The sequence below is a fragment of the Triturus cristatus genome, chromosome 3_1 (assembly GCF_964204655.1).
Source record: "Triturus cristatus chromosome 3_1, aTriCri1.1, whole genome shotgun sequence".
Lineage (NCBI taxonomy): Eukaryota > Metazoa > Chordata > Amphibia > Caudata > Salamandridae > Triturus > Triturus cristatus.
Window position 1 is genome coordinate 530,436,868 of NC_140583.1, and position 25,206 is coordinate 530,462,073.

The window sequence follows — 25,206 nt, forward strand, 5'->3', positions numbered from 1 at the left end:
GATACTGGGGACTTCTAGATAGTTTCAATCCCCTGCCCTCTTATATATTAGGGGCTTATGGGGTAGGTCATGCCAATTACAGGGGTACCCCACCAACCATAGTGTACCCTAGTGTATGTTGGGTGTCTTAACTGTATTCTAATGTGTTCCTTTTAGCTTGGCACTGGGCCTGGTTAAACAGTGCCCAGGGTTGGTCAGTCAGTCAGTCAGTCAGTCAGTCAGTCAGTCAGTCAGTCACCACCAGTTCCAGTCCGCAAAAAGTTGGGGGGTGCCTAGGGCACAGGATGACTTTGCAACAGCGTTTAATGGCCAAAGTCAGACATCACTTTGTACTTGAAACTACAAGTGAAGCCTTATTTCCAGGGCACATGCAAAGGTTGTGCTTTTTCTCAAAATGCTCATTGTAGTCTTACCCGCAAATGTCATGCTGCTGACGCCGCTTTTCCTCTCAGACCCACTCTAACCATTCTGCACCAAACCGAACCCCTTACTGGGTGGCAGGGGCGTAAAACAGGCCCCTGAACCCTCTGCAGCACAGGGGGCCCCAACCCTTTAGGGCCCCCAACCCTTCGCAGGGGGGCATTATGCCCAAGGCTAATTAATATATGTGAGTTAATGGAGACTCCTCTTCTTATTCTGCATGTGGTCCCCATCAATTTATGTTATGTCACTGCTGAGTCTCTGACATGTACAGAACAGTCACTTATATGGCGAGTGCTCTGACACTTCAGGATAATTCATATGTGGGTTTGTCTCCAACCTTTGAAGTGTCAGACAGGCAGTGCTTTAAATGGGATTGTGCAGCACTGAGCATCTGCACTTCTTTAATTTGAACCCTCTACAGAGACTTCAGACAATAGAGAATGCTGCAGCCAGACTCATCCCTGGCCTTCCCCGACAAACCCGCATACCACCCCAGCTCAGGAAACTCGATTGGCTCAACGTACAGAAGACATGCCAGTTCAAGCTGCTGACTCATGCACACAAGGCTCTATACAACTAAGGACCCACCTACATTACCACCGCCTGAACTTCCACCAACCATCGAGAAGACTACACTCCGACTGCCTTTCACTTGCCTATAGTGCCCGCATCTACCGAAGCAAAAGTGGAGGGCGCTCCTTCTCCCACATTGCAGCTAAGATCTGGAACAGCCTTCCCGTGCACCTCCGGACAATTACTTCACTTCCAGCACTCTGAATGTCCCTCAAGACCTGGCTGTTTGAATAAGCCTCTGGGGACTGCAAGCACATGGATACCCTATTAGGTGTTAGCTGCGCTTTATTAATCCTGAAAAAAAGGAGAGTGCCAGCACTCTGCAGCAATTGGTTTATTGGGAGAGTACCAACACTTCTCAATACTTTCCATGGATAGAGCGTACCAGCAGTGCTTAATGTGAACCAGTGGGGGCCACCAGCACTCATTTTCGCAGACCGTTACTTATTCTTCCTCATCATGCCTTAATGAAGAGCAAAAGAGGGAAAACTGCAGAAAGACGGAGGAAAAGAAAGACAGAAAATGCGTCACCAAGGGAGAAAGCAGGAACTTACAAGAGTGAGATAAAAGGGTAGGGAGTGTCTGGTGGTGAATTAAAGAGATCCGGGGTGGATTCAGGACTACCCAGCCTTGGTGTTCGGCATGTCTGGCATTTAACAGCGCAGACCGCCGGCTTCTGTTCAGGCTTGGGGCACCAGCACTTATTTTGCAAATGAAGCACTGAGTACCAGCACTTCTGTATCTCTGCTTGAAACACTACAGACAGGCCAATCACAAGCACCTCTCCTCACAAACGCACACCCCTTTAACTCATCTTTGTAAATTTCAGTAGTGGAATATTTTGAATACAAAAGAGAGACAGGCCACCACTCTCTATAATACAGAATTATGCAACGTAGTTTATTTACTAAAGCAACGGGGCATATTTAAGCAGAGCAGTTGAAGGCTGTGCTGGAGGTAGACAGGATTGTAAAAATATTTCAGTGAACTTACAAAATACCTTGTCCAAAAATGGGCTTGGTTAGTAAGCTGGAACATGTGAATCTTTTTAAATGCCTCCCAGTGATAGTTCTGCTTCCCTATTCTTCATAGCTGTGTCCTAACTCCCGAGCGACGCTTTCTGGCAGCGCGCAGAACTGCAATGCACAGAAAATATTTCCAACAATCGACCTTGGAAAATCATAACAAAACCTGCCAACTTTTGACAAATTCAACACTTTTACGGCCGTTTTATGGAAGTTATGAGCATTTAAACATGTCGAAAATCATCCACCGCACTAAACTTATTTTACTCGGTCTTTTGTCTTAAAAATCCTGTTCAATAGCTTTAAAATAAATAATAATGTTAGTATAGGGAGATAAATCAGTGATCCTTCAAATTGTATTTATATAGCGCTTTCTACCCCTGTCGAGATGTTGAAGTGCATTGCGGCGAGTAGCACGCTGCTAGGTAGCCCAAGGTTAGATGGTAATAGGTTAGTAATATGTGCTCCCTTTTCCTAGAAGCATTAGTTGTGTTAAATTTGTACTCTTAAAATCTCAAGCATTTAATTTAGTGTTTTGAAGGGAGTGGAATGAAAGTAATAGGTGGATTTTTATGATTTTATATGCAGACATACATATATCTCAGCATATACAGATATATGCACATGATAGTGATATATCTGTACTAGGCATGAACCTTTTTACATAGCCATATGCATATACATGCAATAATATGACAAGATATGCACATGTATTTTGTGCTTGAATATAGATAGAATGTATTTATTCCAAAATAAATTTACTCGAGGTCTCTCTCTCTCTCTCTCTCTCTCTCTCTCTCTCTCTCTCTCTCTCTCTCTCTCTCTCTCTCTCTCTCTCTCCCCCCTCTCTCCCCCCCTTTCTCCCCCCCCTCTCTCCCCCTCTCTCTCTCTCTCTCTCCCCCCTCTCTCTCTTCTCTCTCTCTCTCTCCCTCTCTCTCTCTCTCTCTCTTCTCTCTCTCTCTCTATCTATATCTATATATATATACACACAATACATAAATATTTTGTCATGTTAGAATTTAGTTTTTTGCAAAAAAATTAAAGGAAATTTTGGCCCTTGGGGGTCCTTCTGGGACCCCCTGACAAAGGCTAGGGGGTCAGGAACTGTCCACCCTGCCCCCTTTTCACGTTCTCCACCTTTGTTTTTCACCCCCTCAGACTGCGAGAGATAAAATGGCGGCCGACACTTCCTGGTTTCGACCGATTCGAATGTTTACTAAGATCTAACAACCAATCAGAATCGCGCTCGCGCACGGCAGCGTGCGCGAACGGTAAGTTTTACCGTACGCGCACGGTGCGCGCTTATAGATATATATATGGTTTTAAATGCTATTTTCTCAGGAAATACTCAACAGATTTACACCAGACCTGCAAAAGGCACATCCCTGACCTGAGGACTACCTCTCTGCCAAATTTCAAGTAATTCTGTTCAGCCGTTCGGGCTGTAGCTTGGACTAAAGGTCCTATGGAAAAATGCATGGGGAAAATGCGTTTTGGGACCCCCTGTTTTTCTCAGCCCCCGCTTGACGAATCCCCCTGAGACTTTCAGGGAAGGAGCGGAGCGGAGCGCCCCACCTATTTTGAAAATTTCGCGAGGATTCGTCAATCGGCATTTTTATATCCTTACACAGTGCATACTATTTGCACTTAGATAAATCTGCATTCACCTAGCCATATTTACATAGACATACATGTGCAACTCAAGCATACACATGTATGAATTCTAATCATATGCATGTTAAAATGTGTATTCACACACACACACACACACACACACATCTATCTATCTATCTATCTATCTGTCTCTCTTGCTATATGTATAGATATATATATATACAATATATATATATCTATATATAGAGAGAGCGAGACAGAGAGAAGAAGCAGAGGACTCTGGGTAGTTCCCAAGTTTAGGTTGAGAGTACCTCCAGTATAGAGCACCCTACAATACCAGCAACATTCTGAATCCACTCACCTCAAATGTCTGTTTTTCTAGGAAATTTTTTAAGCATAGGATTAGCACAGGGCCAGCCACGTCGAGCTAGAAAGGGACAAAGTCTTTTGCCATTTATACTACAAAGACTTTAAGCATAGGTTTAACATAGTCCCATCCACACCAAGCTGTAAAAGGACAAAAACCTTTTACCACTACAGGCACAGTGTTACAGCTTTGGATTGATAAAATACCATCCAAGCCAACCTGGAATGAATACAAGTGACCCCTGACATGTATTTCGCTATCATTATAGCTTTTCAGAGAGGTTTAGCTTTGTCCAGACACAAGGGAGCATCCAGTGCAAGTCAAAACAATACTCTTTCAGGCTTAGAGTGCCGCAGTAATAATTGAAAAAAAAGATCTCTGGGTAGTTCCCAAGGCAAGTCAAGAGAACTCTGAAATTGCTCACCTCAAATGTCTTTCTTGCAAAGTTTTATATATGTATATAGACATTACATTTTCATATACATATGTAAGCAGTTACACCCTTACAAAAGTGATGACCCCATATTGATTCCCATATGCATATGTACATAACAAAAGTTACATTCCCAGATACACATAAATTATGCATTGCATAAATAAACTTATGTTTGTTTTTTATATATATATATATAAAGTGTTTTTTAACTTTTTGTTTTTATTGATGTATATAAATCTGATTAAACACATGAATTACATGGAATCGGGAACACGTCTTATTTTAACTACACACATTGTATATTCTTCTGTGGTGAAATAAATTCACCCCAAACTATAAAATTTAAACTACGGTAAAATAATATTGAATATGTGATAAAGTAACATTTGTAATTATAATGAAAGAAAGGAGAAGCACCAGTTCACCAAATGTTACATCATATATATTGCTAATGTGCCTTCAAAATCAAACTAAAATGTATCCCTATTTTACGCTTTCATATGGAAACGTTGAGATGAATCCATTTTCAGTCTTCACCCACTTCACTAGAAGATCCTCTACTCCTACACAGAGATAATCATGGAAAGATGAGATCCATCCTCAAATGTTTATACTCCTAGGCCTGACCTGTGGGAAATGGTCAAGCGGATGTGCACAGACAGACCTTCGTCATTTTATTGTTTTTCTTAATGACCTCCGTGGGTATTTGAATGAGGTGGTCTCTGGCTGACGCAGCAAGCAGGGGCTCAAACCAGCTCCAATACTCTTCAATGCCACTATCGCCCTGAGGATGTGAAAGATTCTTGAGAAATATGTTGGATGCATTGTTAGATCTTGCAAGACAAAAAAAGACCACAACAAACAATCCATTCAGTAGCAATGTAGCTTTTGTTCTGGGGCTTAACAGAGGTTTCTGTAAAATATTGGTATATAGGAAAACTATTGTTGTTGACATATTTGACTATCCCAGCTTTGGTTTGGTCCAGTGTAAATGGCTAAATTGACGTATTCTATCTGAAACCTAAGACTATCACCTAACCTGATTGAGGCAGATGAAAGCTGTGAAATCCCATGAGGGAAAGAGCTCTTGCTGTATAGAGAACACTCTAAGGAGTCCTCGGGTGACCCCCTTCCCTTCCCTCCGTCGCACTACGCACACTGTGTTCAGTTAAGCTGTTTCATTTGGCAGCCCAGTATACTGTGGGTGTTGTAGTCTTTGTTTTTCATTCGATTGAACGGATTAGACTATCACACCTGTAAACAATGATTTAAAGGTGAAAAGTCCATGACTAGACACAGTTGGCCTCGTTTAGAGATTGGGGGACAGTGTACTCCACCACAAAGATAGCTGAGTTTCCTGTGCGCCAAATGGTCAGTCCGCTTGAGTAGACTCTGACTTCGGCCTTCTGTATAAATACCTCAGACCATCTGTCATCTTTAACGCGGTTGTTTTAATGTACTTTTCTTTCTGTTCAGGACTGCAAGAAAAAGCCTGGTGGTCCACAAGAGAAAAATAAATTGTGACCCCTGCACCCACCGAGAAAACTCTTAGGATATCACGGCCATTTTGTTTTTGTTCAAAAACAAACAAACTCCCACTTACTGAGTGACCACATGAAACTTGGCAGATGGTCAGCAATCTTTCAACGCCTTCAGTTGAGCTGCAACGGCACGACTCCCATTGTAAGCATACAGATCCCCACCCGGCAGGCGGAAATCTGTGAATATGGTGAGCTGTTTGTTGGGTAGAGAAGCAAAGTACATCCACCTCTTCCATAGAGGAGCAGAGTACAGCTGCATCAGGGTCTTAATCACTCTCCTTGTCCATAATGACCTGGAATGAGGTGGAGGCCCTACTGAATCTGATCATTGATGGGTGTTCTTAAACTCGAGTAGTTCAAAGATGTGGCATATAGCTCAACAGTCTTGACATTGTGTTCTTGTAAGATTGTCCATTGAGGTGTAGAAACAGCTTGCCAATGGAACACCTCTCACTACCTTTGTCAGCTCTAGTCTAGAGACTCAGTGCTAAACAATAGGGTTGGAGCCACCCTGGCCTACAGGGGCATGTGTTCTGCCCCAGCCCTAGTGTCAGTGTTCATGAAGGTAGCTGCAGGAAAAAAAAGAAAACTTCTTTTACTTTCAGCTGTTTCCTCTTGTGCCCTTCTCTCAGCCAATTTCCAATTTCAATTTGTATTTGTTAAGGAACTCCTACGGAGGTCCACAAAAATGCACCATTACAATAAAAAACATATTTTAATTACAATACAAAAACTGTTTCCCTTTTTTTCCTAAAATACAACAGTAGATTCTCTCAGCCCATCGGCAACAAATTGGCGACTATTCAGCAAAGAGGTATCTGTTGAGGAGGGCTGAAGGTGAGAGGGAGACAATCCAATTATGCCACACTGTTCTTAATGTGCATGATATCACTTCTGTTATCCTCGGGCATTTTAGGCCACTAGACCTCCATTTTTAGGTCTCGCCTGGCGTGGGCTGCGCACAAGCGCAGTGTCGCTGGCGAGCTTTAATGTTTCGTGGTATTTTCTGTAAAGGGCTTTAAGCCCCGCCCCTCTCTTCCATTGGCTGGCGTCACTGTTTATGCTAAAAGGTGGCCAGCCATTGGAAAAGAGCTGTTCTTGACGTTTTTGTTTGGCTTTCTGAGCTGTCCCACTTGGACGGCCTCGCCTGCTTTCCTTCTGAAGTAAAAGGTTTCTTATCTTTATGGGGCCAAACACATGGCCCCATAAAGATAAGAAACCTTTTACTTCAGAAGGAAAGCAGGCGAGGCCGTCCAAGTGGGACGGCAGAAAAAGCCAAAAGTAAACGTCAAAACCGCGGCTGCCTGGCGAGTGCTTAGACTCGTTCTAGGGCTTCTGTGCTGCTTCTGCTTCGTCCCTGTGCTGTGAGGGTGCAGCTGTGTGACTCACTCTCTGGCCCTGCATACAGCTGCCAAGCCGCTTTCCGTGATCTCCGGCCTCAAGAGCCGGGGTGTCTTATGGCGAGAGAGAATCACTTCACCAGCTGCGACTGCCTCAAAGGAAACGGAAAGGCATTATTAGCTTGTGTACAAGTAAATGATTCGTAGAGCCCGGGGGTACTCAGTCCGGGTCACTGATGGGGCCAACACGCCGAACAGAGCTGCCTTTAGCCGCTTCCAGGCTCGAACCGAACGTTCCAAGTCTCGTGCACCCACAGTGTAGCGCCCTACCCCACGTTAAAGCACTATTCTGCTCGTTTGCATATGCAATTGCAATTAATACTAGCATGCATCTGGTTTCTAACATTTTATTCCTTATGGTAATAGGACAGATTTTCAGGGAAATCAAGTGAGCTACCCACGATCACACAATCTTATATGAAATTGGGAAGTCTGAATTTGAGTGCTGTTGGCGGCAAGGCGGCCAATGTATCATTGAGAACACTTTCCCGCCTGTTTAGCCTACGTGTTTACTAAATTGTATATTCCACACGTTCAGCACCTCATTTGATGTGCCCTCAATATTCATTAATCACGCGTCAGAGCCCCGTTCCATTTACAGTGCAGACTGGGTTGGCGCTTAATTCCCAGTTGTGCAGCTGTCACCACTGCACGCTGTTGAAATCTACAGGGCAGTTGCGCGCCCTCCTTATACTGGGTAGGTCACACCGAACATTCTATTCCATCGATTGTGTGCGATGTGACCTGCTCGTGGGAAAACACTGATATTGGCTCGTGGAAGGGGGCAGGTGGGACTATAGAGCAAATGTACAAATATAGATGGTTACCAAGTGGTCCAGTGTGATGGGTGACACATTTAGCCAGTTCTTTGATCCCAACTGAGAGCACTGTCCGATGAGATCTTTGAGCCCGCAAGTTCGATGTTCTAAGCGAAACTACAAGCCCCAGGATGCAACTTCTAATTGGTCATTTACCAACTACGCATGTAATTCAATCCGGGCAATAGTCGTTCAGTGCTATGGGAGAACAGTAACCCTCTCCAGATAGGCAATTGATTCCTCGCCTGTAGCCAAAGATTCTGAAATGGATTACAAGTTTTTTGACTCTCATACAAATGGTCTTTTTTTTTGTATGCGGCTGTCATGTAGTCCCGTCATTCCATGCGCCTTCAGTTGTAGTTTTGCGCTTATAAAAGGGAAAGCAAAACTACAAAGACCAGAATGCAAAGCAAAAACACCACCTCTGACAGCTCTAGTTAATCCTCACTCACCAACCTAGTTGGTGACATGCTTCATCATTGGGTTCCCACCGGAGAGACCGAATGTCTCCCCGGTGTGCTACGACGCCTGAATTACAGCGGAGCTGGTTTTTTTGTGTGTGGATGCAGTGCAAAGGGTGATAGTGTAAGTTTAAAATATGTCACAGTTTCAACCAATAATGAATTTTAATAGTGGTAAACCGGACACAGTTAAAATGGTGTGGCGGACGATAGGAACTGGTGATAATTAGACCAGCTACGTCCTAAATAAAGTGCATAGTGAGAAAAGTGGTCAACATGTTTCTGCTTCTTGCGTCAGTGCACGAAGCATTCGTCAGGACCTAAAGTGAGACCACCACGGCGGTATACGCACGCTAAGGCGTACCCTAACCTGTGGGGTCAGAAACCGCTTAAGACTTACGGTCGAGTTTACCCTTCAGCAATTTCTGAGAGGAGACAGGGATCAACACGAGGAGCAAGTCGGGGGCTCAGCAAGCAGGACCGAGCAACCAGAGACCTTAGTGACTAACCTGTCTTCCCTCGTACTCACAGATACTGAAAAACGAGTCTTAGAGAAGGGGTTAGGTTTCGTTCCAACCGCCCGCCTTGACCGTTTTCGCTTACACTGTGAACTGTCTGATTTCTTCAGAAAGTTAAAACTCAAACATTTCTTTGAAAAACATCAAGCCAGTAGTCCTTCCTTGCCAGAGAGCGACACAGGATTACGACTAAAATCCACCTTCACTCCACCGCCTCATACTGTCCCAGCAGAACTCATTGCCTTTGAGCAGGCAGTATTCAATGACATTGAGGCTTATGAAGACACTGGCACCTTCAAGAACATGAGTGCCGATGAGTTCCAGGCACTGAAAACCCTCCAGTCTAATCCTTCCATTGTCATCAAACCAGCTGACAAGGGTGGGGGTCTTGTAATCCAGGATTCATTAGCTTATGATACTGAATGCAGACGCCTCCTTGCGGATAGGGTCAGTTACACCCCCTTAACCATTGACCCCTCCCCCGACCTGAAGACAACGATTATTAACCTGGTGGAGGAGGCAGAGTCCAACGGTCATATAAGCAGACATGAGGCTGACTTCTTAACTAAAAGTGAAGGGATTATTCCCTACTTTTATACGTTACCTAAAACTCATAAGAATAAGTCCCCTCCGCCTGGCCGTCCCATTGTTTCTGGAATTGGTTCCCTTCTGGAGCCTCTTTCTATATACTGTGACTTTTTCTAAAAACCCTTGATCCAGAGCACATCCACCTACTTGAAAGACACTAAGAGTCTGCTAGTGCTTTTACAAGATGTAACCTTGACAGACGATCCAACCTTCCTGGTATCTTTAGACATAGAAAGTCTATACACCAGCATTCCCCAGGAAGATACCATAAGGGTTATCAGTGAAACTTTGGAGACGAGTCCCTGGGACTTTCAGACCTCGAAACAGTTCATTGTTGACTGTGCAACCCTAGCCTTAGAAAAGAACTTCTTTGAATATAAGGGGACCCTCTTCCTCCAAGCTACCGGTACTTCCATGGAGAGTACCTTTGCTCCCAGTGTGGCAGGCCTTTACGTGTATGATTTCGAACAGAAGTACATACTGACTCCCAACAACCCTTTCTCAATCTATATATCTTTTTGGAAAAGATATATAGATGACATCCTGGTGATCTGGAAAGGACCTGAAATCCAACTCATCAAGTTTTTTGAATGGATCAACACCTGCGATCCAAGTCTGAAGTTCACCAATACATATGACCAGAATGAAATAATCTTTTTGGATCTCACTATTACCAAGTGTGAAGGCAAGCTCCTCACAAAAACATATTACAAACCGACCTCAAAAAACAATCTCTTAGCCTTCTCAAGTTTCCATCCACGACCGCTTAGAGAAAACCTCCCTTTTGGGCAGTTTTTGCGTATCAGACGCAACTGCAGTCGCATGGAAGACTTTCGCATTCAATCTGATAACCTTTCAACAAAACTGAAAAGAAGGGGTTACCCAGATAAAATTCTAAAACGCAGCTGCAAGAGGGCTAGAAATCAACACAGAGAGGCTTTACTTGAGGATTCAGTAAAAACAACAGAAGATATCCCTCTGACATGTGTAACGACTTACAGCACGGCTTCTAATGCTGTCACCAAATCCATTCGCAAAAATTGGGGCATCCTATTGAGTAACAACTTGAAATGGGAAAAACCCCTATTTTCTTTCAGGAAGGCAAGAAGCATAAAAGATGCCCTAGTACACACGAGACCACGAATATCACCACCTGACAACATCCCGTCTGTCCTACAATCCTGGGGACTTCCCAAAGTAACAGGGCCTTTTCCTTGTGGGCAATGCAGTGTGTGCCACCTCACAAAAGCAAGCAAGACTCTGAATCTGGAACAAGACAAAGTGTGGAGTCAACGTACCCACACGAACTGCAATTCATCCAATGTCATCTACCTACTTACATGTCCGTGTGGGATCAGATACGTTGGAATGACCACACGTAAAATCAAACAACGCATTGTCGAACACAGAAGTACAATCCGCTGTGGGAAGAGTATCACCAAAATGACAGAACACTACTCAGTCCTCAAACACACCCCTGACGACCTAACCTGGACTATAATTGAACAAATTAATCCAGGGATCAGAGCGACCAACATCCTGTTCGAAAAGGAACAACGTTGGATCTATCGCCTGTCCAGTCACACCACAGGTTTCAACGATAACATCCCTTGGGGCACAGTACTAAAAAGATAATAAGCCATAAAGATAATATGCCAATGAAACTCCTAACCAGTCACCTTGTGGTTTTGCTCCCTCTTCATGACACCCCGTAACTATGTTCCTCGTGGTAGATGCCCTTCAAATGAACTAATCTGGGCATCATTGAACACTCAATAGGCAATATTCCACACAATCTCGTAATTGCCTTCATTAAAATGTGTCTCATTCTCATGGGTTTAGAGCACATGCATTAAATTTAATTTTCATTTCCACGGGCGTAGAACACTAGAAACTGAGCTAGGGGACATATCTTAGACTTAAACTAAGCCCCTGCTCTACTGAACACGCACCAGGCAATGATTTTAACACTCATCCTTTGGCTCTATGCCGAGAGTATTACCATATTTAAATACGGCAATACGCGAAACCATTTTTTCCCCAAAAGTCTTTTCCGTGGACAAGAGTTGATATGTCAAACCTGTTTTGCAGGCTGCACGCATAACCAGGTTCACGCAAATAGCCTCGTTTTAATCCTTTTGTCACCATACCTCTACACAACGAGCTATCTTTTCCCGGAAGTTTACCAAGTATCACGTTGCCCCCTGACAAGCAGCAGTCTAGTTTGTTTCCACCGCGTCTACATCTCACGTGATTCACGTGATGACGTGACGCCTTCCGATTGGCAAACGCTCACTATTTCTTCCTCTCGGTTGCTCCGGATATCAACATCCGAGTCCGCAGGAGGGCCAAATAGGTGTTGCAGAGGGCTGGTGACTTTGGAGTAGTAAGTAGAGGTGCTGCAGGACGGATCTCTATGCCCTTACTCCAACCGTGTAAGTTTTTAACTCTTGTTATTTCTTTCGCTCCCCGTCCAGAGTGTGACTATAAGTCCCGCCTCCCACCCGGACTCATGTAGTGAAACTGAACTGAACATCACGTAAGCACTGTGATCGGCTCTCTTGATGTTCACAATTCCATATGATACATTAACCCTTGAATCTCCATCACAAACCAAGCATTTTATTTTCCCTAACGCCTCCTAGAAGTTGGCCATAATGCAGTGCTGACCATCAGTGTGAAGGCGATACATTTATGCCGCTTTGCCGTTTCACCCCCTAAAACAGGGTGTATCACTGTTCCGGCACAATTAGTGATAGCGCTAAAGAGCACCACATGCCTTTACAATTTGAACACGGGCTAATACTAGTGAATTTTGCTCCCCGTAGGTTCAGAACAATGGGAAATTCCCATCATGTGTGTGCATGAAATATCTTCACTTCACTTGTGTGATTAGCCCAAGTCTGTTTTTATGTGAAATTATATATGTATGATGTGAATCACTGTTTGTTTGTTCTGTGTTACCTCTCAGAAATTGCTGAAGGGTAAACTCGACCGTAAGTCTTAAGCGGTTTCTGACCCCACAGGTTAGGGTACGCCTTAGCGTGCGTATACCGCCGTGGTGGTCTCACTTTAGGTCCTGACGAATGCTTCGTGCACTGACGCAAGAAGCAGAAACATGTTGACCACTTTTCTCACTATGCACTTTATTTAGGACGTAGCTGGTCTAATTATCACCAGTTCCTATCGTCCGCCACACCATTTTAACTGTGTCCGGTTTACCACTATTAAAATTCATTATTGGTTGAAACTGTGACATATTTTAAACTTACACTATCACCCTTTGCACTGCATCCACACACAAAAAAACCAGCTCCGCTGTAATTCAGGCGTCGTAGCACACCGGGGAGACATTCGGTCTCTCCGGTGGGAACCCAATGATGAAGCATGTCACCAACTAGGTTGGTGAGTGAGGGTTCTTTTAAAAACATAGTGATTCACTTTTCTAAATTACTCTGCACTTGTTCACATCTGATGGACACACTCTTTTGTTGTTGATCTATACTAGCCCTGGGGGACTAAGAGTGGCTCCAAAAAAAACTCCCTCTCTCTCCTGTTGTTAATTTATAGCTCTAGTTAATCGACACAATGTGTGGCGCCCAGAACCACCCTAACCAGGCGGGGTGTGTGTGTGTGTCTGTGCGTGTGTATGTATTTTTAGAGGCGCAACTAACACCTTTTCACACTCACCGATGCGTCTTAAGCTCTCCGACAAAGTTCTCCTCAACTTTTTCATGCTGCTGGTGCGGGGCGTGGTCCAGGTCGCACATCTAGAGCTGGCGCTGATGCGGGGCCGCAGTGGTCCGGGGTGACGGAAGCCAGTTTCTGCTCCTCAGCAGCCTCAGCACCAGCTGCTCTTGGCAGCTGCTGAACACCGGCCGGGGCTCAGGGCAATGGAAGGAGAACCCGGCCTGCGAGTCTGCTCTCAGGCTGAGGGAAGGCAGGGCGCGCGGGGCAGGGATGCTGCAGTTCCGGCCAGACAGCTGCCCGGCTGTGAGAGGGAGAAGGAGAGGTGGACATGTAGAACCGGGACTGTCAGCCTGCACCCGGCATGGTCAAGTCTTTATCGACAGCTACAGCACCACCACGCGTCAGTGAAGGGAAGTGAAAACCTCGTTTCAGTCTCTGCCATACGCTCATATGTATAGCAGCAACCCTCCCTATAGACGGGTAATCACGTCAATTCCTTCAAGAGGACGCGAGACATTATGTATCCAGTACAGGCTGTAATCTAAGAAATTGGAAATATTCTATTTGTTTGAGTCTGTTGCACAAACTGGACTATTACAACTGCATTAACAATTATTTATAAAGAACGAGTCAATTACGGCATGCAAGGGGGTGATTAACTCTAGCATTTATGAGTACAGAAAGTAATATTACAGAACTCTTTATATACCCCTACATTCGACCTAAAACTTCTAACTCCCTATTAGCAAAAATTCGAAGATGCAATCTCTTCTATTTGCACAAATTGTATTCATATACAGTTATTACAAATAGACTACTTGGCATCTTTGCATTTTCCCCGTATTCCCTGAATATTCCCATTTTAGATCTTATGGGTCAGTTCACATAAGTACTACAGGAGTACTTCTCTACATGTTCCAAAATCCCTTAGTCAATATTCCTCATGGCCTCTTTCTGACACAGACCTATGTTTAGCTAACAAACACAAGAGCAGAACTCGCTGCGTTTCATCTTTCAGTGGTTCAGAGAGAGAGAGACTAGTAGCTCCCCACGGGGTCGCAGCTCTGCACCTCTCCACATCTTCACGGAGATGCTCATAGCTGCATTTCTCTCCCTTTACCGTGAGTTATTTGCCTCCAATAGCCCCCTCGGGGCAGGAGACACTGTTGATGACCCATAAAAAGCCATTATACTACCCAAACACAGTCCTAGAATATTTCGGGAAAAGTTAAACATTCTCGAAATATTGTAAATTAGCATTTACATGTACTAATTTACAGTTTCAATGCAACACCAGTGGCTGACAGCAGAAGGAAAACAAGCATTTGCAATGCAATAGGTCTCGCGTGTACGCGAGTTTGAGCCTTTGGCATTGTAAATGACAATGCCTTTTATTTATATTTTGGTTTATAAAACATAAATAAAAGGCATTGTCATTTACAATGCCAATAGCTTAAACTCGCGTAAATGCGAGACCTATTGCATTGCAAATGCTTGTTAAAAAATGAGTTTTATCTGACATTCTTTTAGTTTTATATAAAACGAAGAAATGCAACTTCCATGATCGCATTTGCTGCATGCAGTGAAAGATTAGTGGAAATTTATGACTGGAATACCAAACGGCAGATAGGCAAACACACACACCAATCATTCAGGAATCACATCAGCGGCACCATTATATTACCACAGCCCTTTTGTAGCACTCATATATTTTCATAGGAATTAAATATATTTGTAGAATCCCAATAAATCACAGCTAGTGCGATTGTGATCTATGGGAAAGAAATGCTGGCTTTAAACCTTGGACTCGTGTCCCTGAAGAGAGGTAGCTGTGCGGCGATGGAAGGAAGTTTAATTGTATGATTAAGGTGGGCTGAGAGCCCCCGACTACCCACAGCTGCGAGCATTAACCCTCTGTCTGCATGGTACTCACCCACTCCCCAACCTGCTGACAAGCAAAACGAAACCTAAGAGCAATTGCTTAATGTGTAACCCACACTTTTATAAATATAAAAAAGCGGGTGCCGTGCTCCAACAAAGCATGGCGCCCGTGCATTAAAATAGTTATGTGCAGGCATTTAAAAAGCAAATACAGGAACGCGGGTGCCATGATCAAAAATAAAGCGTGTTGCCCGTGTTTTAAATATGAAAGCGGGTGCAAATTATGCTTATATACAACACATAGAGTGCCAACAAAGCTGACGACTATGGAACTGGCGAGCAAGGTCGGTGTAACATTATGATCCTGGGCAAATCACTTATTCTCCTCTTTAAAGAAGAAAAACAACGAATGTGAACTTGTGTAATGTAACTGGTGCTCATGTAAAGCACTGATACTTTCGGGTCGGCTTGAATTAGCGCTATTAAAAAAATGCCAAAAAAGGAAAAATAGTACCTCAATCCCAGATCGAGAGGCGGGATGACTGTAGAAACATAAGACATTAAAGCGCCGAGACACGGCAAAAGTGAAAGCAGGGGTGCGCGCTGCATTTGAAGTAGTTAGTGATCGGAGACGCGATCAAGGGAGCAGAAAGGAAACTGATTAGAAGGGAGGGGGTAGTGTGAAAACAGCGGGGAGAGAAGGGAGGGTGTAATAAAAAACAAAGGAGCCAAAGCTATAGAGAAGGGAGGGGGGAGTGGGAGCAGCTGTGCACGTGCATGTGATCGTGCACTCAAGGTTTAGGCCAGCCAAAACTGTGGGTAGCACTTTGAAAATCCCACATATAAAATGTCTCTTCGATCCTTTGGCTCAGCGAGACCTAAAAACACAGGGAACCTGTTCAGAAAAGGGCTCACAGCTGAGTATTCTACTAGTGTTTAAAGGGGGTCACTGCACTGCCCCTCTCTCTTTATTCTTATAAGCATCAGAAGTTTGGACCTTGTATTTTGTCCATACGAGGCGCCATCTCTATGATCTTCCTTCCGCTTGTACACTCTCCTACAACTCTGTGCACCACATCATAGCTGTAACACCTTCAGTTATTCATGGCTTTTTTCCCAGCAACGCTTTGCAGGGTGGAATTTAGATGCCCTTAATTGTGTTGGCAACCTTCAACTACAAATACCAGTGTGTGCCGGGTTTATGTATAAAAATCCAGTGTTAATTGTGGCTGTCACACATGGATTACTTGACAACAACACACTACGGGGCATAAATACAAGCCCCTATCACCACCACAATGACACTTTTCACAACATTGTGGTGGCGATAGGGTCTTCATCCTTATTTACAAGGTAGCTTTAAGCCAGTTAGCGTGGCTTAACACTGCCTTGTAAATAAGGCCCCCTTTCACGCTATACTCGGAGTGAAAGAGTATGGCAATAGGTGTTCCACCGCAACACCCATTGATTATGACGCTGCCTCCTATTTACAAGGGTGGCGTAAATATGGGGCAGTGCCAAAATTAAGACCAGGGAAAACCTGGTCCTACTCTGGCGCAACGAGAAGAAATGTTTAATTTCTTTGTTTTTACTGTTTTCATGTGTGCTACGTTGTGCAGCACACATGGAAACAGAAAAATGCCATTGATTATGTGTAGGAAGGTGTCCTTTGCAGCACAAAAAAATCATTTTTTTTTTAAAAATGACGATTTGCAATTTCTATGTTTGCTGCATTAAGCAGCACCATAGAAGTTACAAAATGGCATTTAAAGGTTGCTTATGTGCAGGAAGGGGCACAATCTTCCCCTGCAATGCAGACACCCTTGCGCTGAGGTGCAAAGGTGCCTGCGTTGGCAATAGGCAGATAAATTTAGAGCCAGCGCAGGGGGAAAGAGGCCTTCGATTAAGTTAAAGCCATTTGCTTTGCTAATGGTATTGTATAGCAAAGCAAATGGCTTTAACTTAATGAAAGGCGAGACCTATTGCATTTTTAATGCTTGTTTTGTGTAGGGATCTGGAGATAATGAAATAACCATCTTGGGATCCGGGACCTTCTGCTCCGACACTCTTCACCTCATGAAACTTGTTTGAAAATGAAACCTACACCATGCTGCTCTCGATGATTTGTGAATTGTGTATAGAATTAAGCTAAATTCACTTTAGGTAGCTGCATTCATGACTCAAAACACTATGTGCACTCTACGAAATCCAACCACCTTTGGCATACTGGATAACACAGAAGTATGATAACGATTGTCTTCATAACCATGACTAAAGAATGAATTGTAGACAATACAGCCCCAGCCCAAAGGACGCCAGTATGCGGTCATTTCAGGTTCTTCACTCAGGTTGGCTTGCTTGAGCTCTCAGTGTAACATGTCCAATGCAAGAACTACGTACTGTTAGGCTAATCAGGCGATTGATCTATCAATATGCATGTTTTTGGATTGCAGTGCTTCATTAAACACTAAAACCCCTGAGAGTACCAAAAGGTTACTGAAACATTGATTTTCAAGTGCTCTACGCAAGGTCCACACTATAGTATTTTTAAACATTTGGCCCGGTTTTTCAAGTAGCTCCAAAATACTGCGCAAATTAATCTTAAAAAGGACCTAGTCTAAAATAGGCCTTCCTGTATGACAAATCGTTATCTAGCTACAACAGCTGACTTGCTTCTGCCTTTCTACAAGTCAGTTGCATTAAATTGCCGAAGGCCAAACCCAGCACGCGTCTTGATCTCCTCATAGTACAATCAGAATTATTCTGTATCCAACAATTCAGTAGATCAAGAGAGAAAGCAACCATGTAGATGAAATAATGCAATGAAAAAATATTATTTTGTTGCTCTCAGGGGTATTTTCGCTTCCAAAGGTTAGTTTGTTGTTTGTCAGCTGGTGGGTGTACTGCTTAGCATGCAAGCTGATTGCACTTCAGCCTTTGAGTGTGGGTCACAACTGTTACCACTGCTGCGCCTCCATTGTGCTTGCTGCAATGGAACCCGGCTCTGTACTCTTCCCTTTCACCACCTCTGTTCTCTGTGAACCGTTGTGTTACAGTGTATTTCAACACGGCAGGTTGCTCTGAGCCACTGGGCATGAAATCACACCTGATTTCCGATAAGCAGATCACAGCGTCCAGTGTTTTCAAGACTTGGGGGATTGACGCCTTCACCTGGTACCCACACTATGCTCGTCTGGACAAACTTGGCAAGACCAACGCCTGGACGGCTGCGACGAATCGCCCTTCGGAGTGGCTTCAGGTGGGTTTTCATACAGCTATCCTTTTGCCAGTCTTAACCCAGATAGGTTTTTCCCCCTGAGAAAGCAGGATTGGACCCCTGTAATAGAAGTAAACTAGGTGAAGGATCATTGAGAACAATCCACTGAATGCAGAAAGTCATAAGTCTATTTGGTATCCTTTTTAAATTAAGACATTTTGGTAGAAGTGTATTGTTTTGCACCTGAATCATCTAATATGTTAGTATTTGTATAGACTACATATGAAAATATTTTGTTAATTTTTATTGCTGGTCCGCTTCTTAGAGAGACATTAGGCAGACATCTCTGCAGAGAAGCTGTTACTCTCTGAGGCAGATTCCTTAAGTGTAGACAGTTTTTGATCATATGAATTACAACATTAGAGAGTGTTACTGTCTGAATGGCAAAATCCTACAGACCACAGTAGAGTCGGGCTCTTTGCTTAGCTAAACTTCTTTTGGCAGTTGTCCCCAGGATTCAATGCCGACATTTGTTTCTTTATCTTATTTGACTGCTAAGAATTCGAATGTTCTATCTACTTCCAACCATCTCTTGTTTTTATCACAGACAGGTGAAAAAATTCTTAAAACACGGATGTTTCAGCAGTAAATTCTATTTCACCAAGTCCGAATTTCCTTTCAATTGCTGGACGATCTACATAGTGCCAGGACACCCTTTCCTAGGGTAACTGCTTGTACGGAATAGATATAAAAAGTGAAAATAAATATTTATCTTTAGGAATGGAATATCTTCATTGAAGGGTATAATTGGACAGAGTCTTGTTTGGTTAACTAGGGCTATGTTGTTGTCCTTCAGTATGGTCCTTAAGGGCCTAAAAAGACATGTATTTGTCCTTGTTTCATTTTCTATCAGATATTACTTTGGCCTCCAGATCTTGTCCTGTTTGTGGGCTTTACCCCTTACTAGACACAATCAACCACCGAGCATGATGGTACCGCTGCAATCTGTATAAATATCCACACTGATAAAACTCACTACTGAGCTCTGGCTGGCGGGAAAAAGGATAGCCCGATGGCCTGGTTCTTGGGCTTGATCTTCCCCGAACTGACATCAATGACAAACCATCCACAGACTAATGCCTCTCTTTGGAGATAGAAAGTTGTACAATTTAGAATGCTACTTTCCCTTACTTTATTACATTTAGTTTCCCTGAATTGATTATCCTCTTGCCTGTAAATACGCCCTTCCAGGCTCTTTCTTTCCGCAGATACTGCTCAAACATCTGTTTTTCAGCAAAAGGAAAGTAGAAAGTGGCTGTGTCTGCTGCCATCTACATGAAAGCTTCAATTACATGCCACTTGCTGTTCCTGAATTCAAAAGGATTGTCCAAAGAGGGTGCAACTTGGAAATCTATTCATGAATAGCAGAGAAGTGGGAGTGTCGGGCATAGCTTGGCCTTGCTTCTGTCTTGCCCAGTTCATAAGCTCATCAGTGTTCGATTTTGTGAAGGGTCATATCCTTCACCATCCCTTCCCACCTTTCGGTCTGTATCTATTTGAAGTGCCAAAGGATGTCATACCATCCAGCAGAGATTGACCATGCCTAATATGAGATGATTATTTACTCTCCAACCCAAAAACTGTTGCGTATACCCTAAGCGTATCAAGGTGGGTGAATGCGCAGAAAAGAGAGAATCTAGTGCTCAAATACTGACCTTAGACCTTCAAAAAATGTGTACAACTAGGTTTCTTCAGTTTTCAAGTTGCAGATGTATTCAGACGTTAAAGTCACAGAAAGCAAAAATGATTCGTAATTTGGGAATTAGCATAAATTACATCATCATAATAAACCCTAAAGACAAAGGACCACATTTAACTTGCTCTATCTATATAAAATAAACAGCAGTTCGCTCTGTTCTGAACAGAGCACAATAGAATAGCAATGTGAGCAATGGCTTTCTAAAATAAAAACAGCACGTTTAACCTGTGCAGTGCTGCCTAGCAAAGTGTAATAATGTATCTAAAGTCTAAAATGTCTGAATGTCTAAGACAGAATGCCTTAATGTCTAAGACAGAATGCCTTAATGTCTGAAGCTACAATCCTGAATCCCTAAATTCTAAAAACAATGTTTGTTTGCTGAACTTTTATAATGTTTTAGACTAGTGGTTCTTACCCTTATGACTTCTGTGTTGGGCCCTACCGAATCATTACTGAAATCCGGGGAACACCTTTGAGGTGTCATTGGATGCCGGATATCCCCCATGTCAGCAATTTCTATATTTTGGATATCAAAAAAATACACAAAAATACAAAAAGAATTATACAACAAACAAATGCTCAAATATTGAAATATTTTGTGTAATTCACAAAGAAATATAGAAAAAGCTTTTAAAATTTCCAGTTTGCTTCTTTATTTGTATATACCGTACTAATTTTAATATTATTTAATTCTGTAAAACAGTTGCAAACTCCCTGAGTAGGCCCTGTGGACCACCAGGGGCACTTGGACTACAGGTTAAGAACCACTGTTTTAGACAAAAACAGCACACTGTTTTATAGCATGACATTACGTAGAGAGGTGGTACCAAAATTATACTTGCAAAGCAAGCCAATGAAGCTGTTACTTTCTAAAACCCGTACTTGCAAATGTTTTTCATTGGACAGAAACATGAGAAATGCAACTTAATACAGTGGACTGTTCTGCACAGTCATAACAACGAACATAGCAATGGAGGTTAAGTACATTAAACTTCAAATTGTTTCAAATACATCTTCTCAGCTAAGAAAGCTATAAATTATACTTTTGCGAAAGAGAGAGAGAAAGACACACTGTGGCTGCAGTTGAATTTCGATGATTTTCTAAAAAACTAATGAAAAGAAATGCCTGGGCTCAGCATTTAAACGTGCACTTTCGGTGCTGTGCTATGCTATGTTCGGGATTTGTAAAGTGCATGGCTACCCAACAGGCCTCCCAGCAGTAAAAACAGGTCCATCGCACAGAGGATCAAACAAGTCGCTCATTTGAAGAGATAAGTATTAAGCAGTTTCTGAAATTTTGTTTCTTACTCAATCATCCTCAAAGATAAAGTCAGCAAGTTCCAAAGATTTGGTGCCAAGTAGACGAAAGAACGACCTCTGTACCTAATATTTCTTTATTATTGGTACAGTGAGGAGTCTCTGATCTATGGATTGTAGCGATCTTTTGGAGCTGTAGGGAGTTGACAACTGTTGAATTCTAGGAAAACTTTAATTATAGATCACTCAGACAGAGAGGTTTAAATGTGACTCTCTGAGGGCCAGCAACCAATGTAGACCTACCAAAGATGACAAGACAGAATGGTGCTTGAGCATCTTCAAGAAAATCAGGGCAGCAGCATTCTGAACAATTTGGAGACACTTGATCACATACAGAGGACTTCCCAGATGGACTGAGTTGCCATAGTCAAGGCGTGAAAGCACCAGGCCTTGAACATTTGTTCTTTGAGTATTCTGAGTAAGCCAACTCAAAACCTTCCTTAAGGCCCTGAGTAGACTAGAGCTACGGGCAGCTAGTTTCTTGGCTTGGGTCTCCTTGGTAATATGGCAATCTATCCACAAACCCAGACTTTTTATTTTAGTGTTTTGGGGGGGGGGGTAAACCTCCTAGAAAGTTGGCCCACTGCAGTTCATTTCAAAGAGAGGAATTGTTGCCAACTACCAGCACCTCCATTGAGTTTAAGACTGTTACTGGACATCCAATCAGTGGCAGATGTGAGACATGTGTTAAGCTGGATGGAAAGGGCTGTTGTGTCAGGTGAGATGGTCATCTGGGTGTCATTCACATATGATGCCATTGAAATGCCATGTCCCATTATGATGTCTGCCAGCGGTTGGACATAGACATTAAACAGGGTAGGGCTCAGGGATGAGCCCTGTGGCACCCCTTGGTCCAAGGTGAGGGTTTTCAAACAGAATGTTTCCTCCCAAACCTTAAAACTTCTGTTTTTCAGAAATGGGGTTAACCAGTTAAGGGCTTTCCCTGCTATGCCAGCCTCTTCCAGTCTCCTGATGAGTGTCAAATGAGACACTGTATTGAATGTGGCGCTTAAATCAAGGAATATAACTACTACTGACCCGTTTGTGTCTAAAATCGCCTTGAGTTCATCCGTGTCGGCTTCCGTCCATCAATTGTTCTTTTTGCATTTGTTGCCCTAAGTGGGACGGGGGTGCCCAGACATCAGGACACTTGCTCTTAATGCCACTGGAGTCAAGCTATCCTGCCTGATGAGGGGTGATACCCTGAAACCAGTCCTAGGATGCTTGTTTCTGGTCCGGGAAGGACCTGGCTTGGCGGTTTGGGCTGGACTGTTCCCAAGGGGAGCAGAGTCCAGACTGATTTGCATATGGCTGGGATAAACTGGAATGGTGCGGTGAGCAAAAAAGCATTGGATTTTGGCCCAGATCTCTGTATTGGCGGTGAGTGTTCGACATTGTTCAGCATTCTGTCCATCAATTGCTCTTTTTGCATCTGTCTGTTACTATGTCATGGTCTACTTCTTATGCCAGTTGCTATGTTCTGGTTCACATGGTTTAGTTATGTTAATTACTTTGTCATTCTCTACTTGGGATGGTTAGCTCTCTAATCATTCAGATACATTGATGCACTACACCTGCACTGGATGCATGGAAGTGGATGTTTAGGGCTTCCCTACTCCTCCCCATTCATGTGGTGCAGAGGTATGGTGACATCCTCCTCCTGAATTTTTTCTTTATTTTTCTTTTTAGGGGTTTTATGTGCTAGTGAATGGTACCATCACTGGTAGATTTCCCTGACACAAAATAGGTCTTCAATTAGAATCTGGCTGGATGCGGGGCAAGAACCCTAAGTTATACCAATTGTCTGTGGCTAATTTATGACCCCAGGATGCACTGTTATAATAATAAATAATTCCTATTTGTTAAGCGTGAACATCTCGCCCCTCAAGGTTTCAAGGCGCTGGGGGCCGTCGGGGAGATTAAGTGAGCTTTTGCCCAGTCACATGGTGCCGGGCTGGGCTGCCGCCAGTGCTGGGGATCGAACCGTGAGCCCTGTACTCTGGAGTCAGCGGCTCAGGCTGCTGCGAAGCACCTCTGCAGAACAGAATGCACCTGCTCACAGTTGCATTATTGAGAAAGTGGTGTCTGCGGATGATTTGCTCCTGCAATTTCTCCTTTAATAATTAAAACTCACACAAGCATGTAGGGGTCAATCAATGTGCAAGTAATCCTGAGTGCCAGTCTCTCAAACCACGTTTCACTTTACTTTAGTAGGATTGATGTGGCAACGGTAATGATAATGGGGTTGCGTGCGCCCATCTACAGCATGACAGGCGCTTGCTCTGAATACAATTTTGCATTTACAATAAAAATGAATAATACAGCACATTATAGTGAATGAAAAGGGACCATTTTCAAATGCCTGAGATAAATAATGGAAACTGACACAACACAGGCATTAATTTACAGTCAGGGTCTCTGGCTTCTGGGTGAAGCACTCCGATTCACAAGCTTTGCTTTCACCCTTGATTCTACTTTGTATAATTAGGTCGCAGAGCTTCATTAAAACCTAGCATCATATTTTGTTCTAATTCATTTTCACGAGAACTTCATTTCCCGCATTTTTGAGCCGGAGGGGCCAGCCTATCCGTGGGTAAGCGCCTCCACTCGCTGGTTTTGAAGGGCCAGGGCTCTGCGCTTCAGCCGCAGCGTTAACCCGCACAGTGGCCTCTTCTATGGAGAATGCAGGAACAGCCAAGTCAAAGTCTATAGTATTAGAACCCTGGCACCTCTATGGTATCTGAACCCTGGCATCTATCTGAAGCCCATAGGTGATCTGCAGAGACATCGTGAGAATGTCTGGTTGACCCGTGCCTCTGGAAGGCCAGTATGACCAGGAAAAACACATGCTGGGAACCAACCTGACATGCGGCAGACTTCTCACCGGTCCTACCATCCCTTAATGCCCCAGCACGCGGGTGATTCTCACGTGGTTGCTACTGAAAGGGCGCATGTTTTTCTAGAACGCACCTGTCATAGGTTTCTTCGGTTATTGCACGTTCCTCGTGTATCCAAAGTAAGATTAGGGCGGAGAACCTTCTCGTTTCTCGCTTTCTCGCGGAACGCGTATATTTTCCATGATTCTCGCAATCCTATATTTTAATCTGTTAACTCTATGAAGCCTTTTAGACTTTATAAATAATAATGTATTCATCCACTCGTTCCTTGAAAGAATATTTGAATGAATGATGGAGAACCCTGCAGAATGTGATAAGGGGCCCCGAGTATCCCATATCTCACAGATATTCATAAACTTTAGGCTGATGGCCCCCTCCCCAGCCCCCCTACGCCGCACGGGCCTGTGATACGCCCCTGCACTCGGGGAGTTTCAGAAGCGAAGCCTGCAGGAAGTGCACACGACTGACCCGGCCTCAGCCCTTCAGACCGTTCGGCGACACCTCCCAGTCTCTACATTCCCCTGTGGGCCGGTGAGCCTTATCGCGTTTGGCCTTTCTTCGGAGTGAGTCGAGACGCTTTTCTCGCTGAACTCTTTTTCACCTTCCCGGCCTATCGCCCGGGCTCTCCTTTTACCATGTACACGTTGTTGCCTCTCCTGCGCCGACGGCTTCCCTCCACTC

General features: G+C 43.7%; 1 protein-coding gene across 2 annotated transcripts in view; it reads left to right on the forward strand.

Moving 5' to 3' along the window:
* The window catches only part of MFGE8 (milk fat globule EGF and factor V/VIII domain containing), a 231,706-nt gene that overhangs the window by 178,503 nt on the left and 27,997 nt on the right, over window positions 1-25,206 (forward strand). The window contains exon 8 of one of the 2 annotated variants that reach the window (XM_085644459.1): window positions 18,392-18,594. In XM_085644459.1, coding sequence (XP_085500585.1) covers window positions 18,392-18,594 — 203 coding nt within the window. The remainder of the gene's footprint in view (window positions 1-18,391; window positions 18,595-25,206) is intronic. The other variant, XM_085644458.1, reaches the window with a different exon arrangement.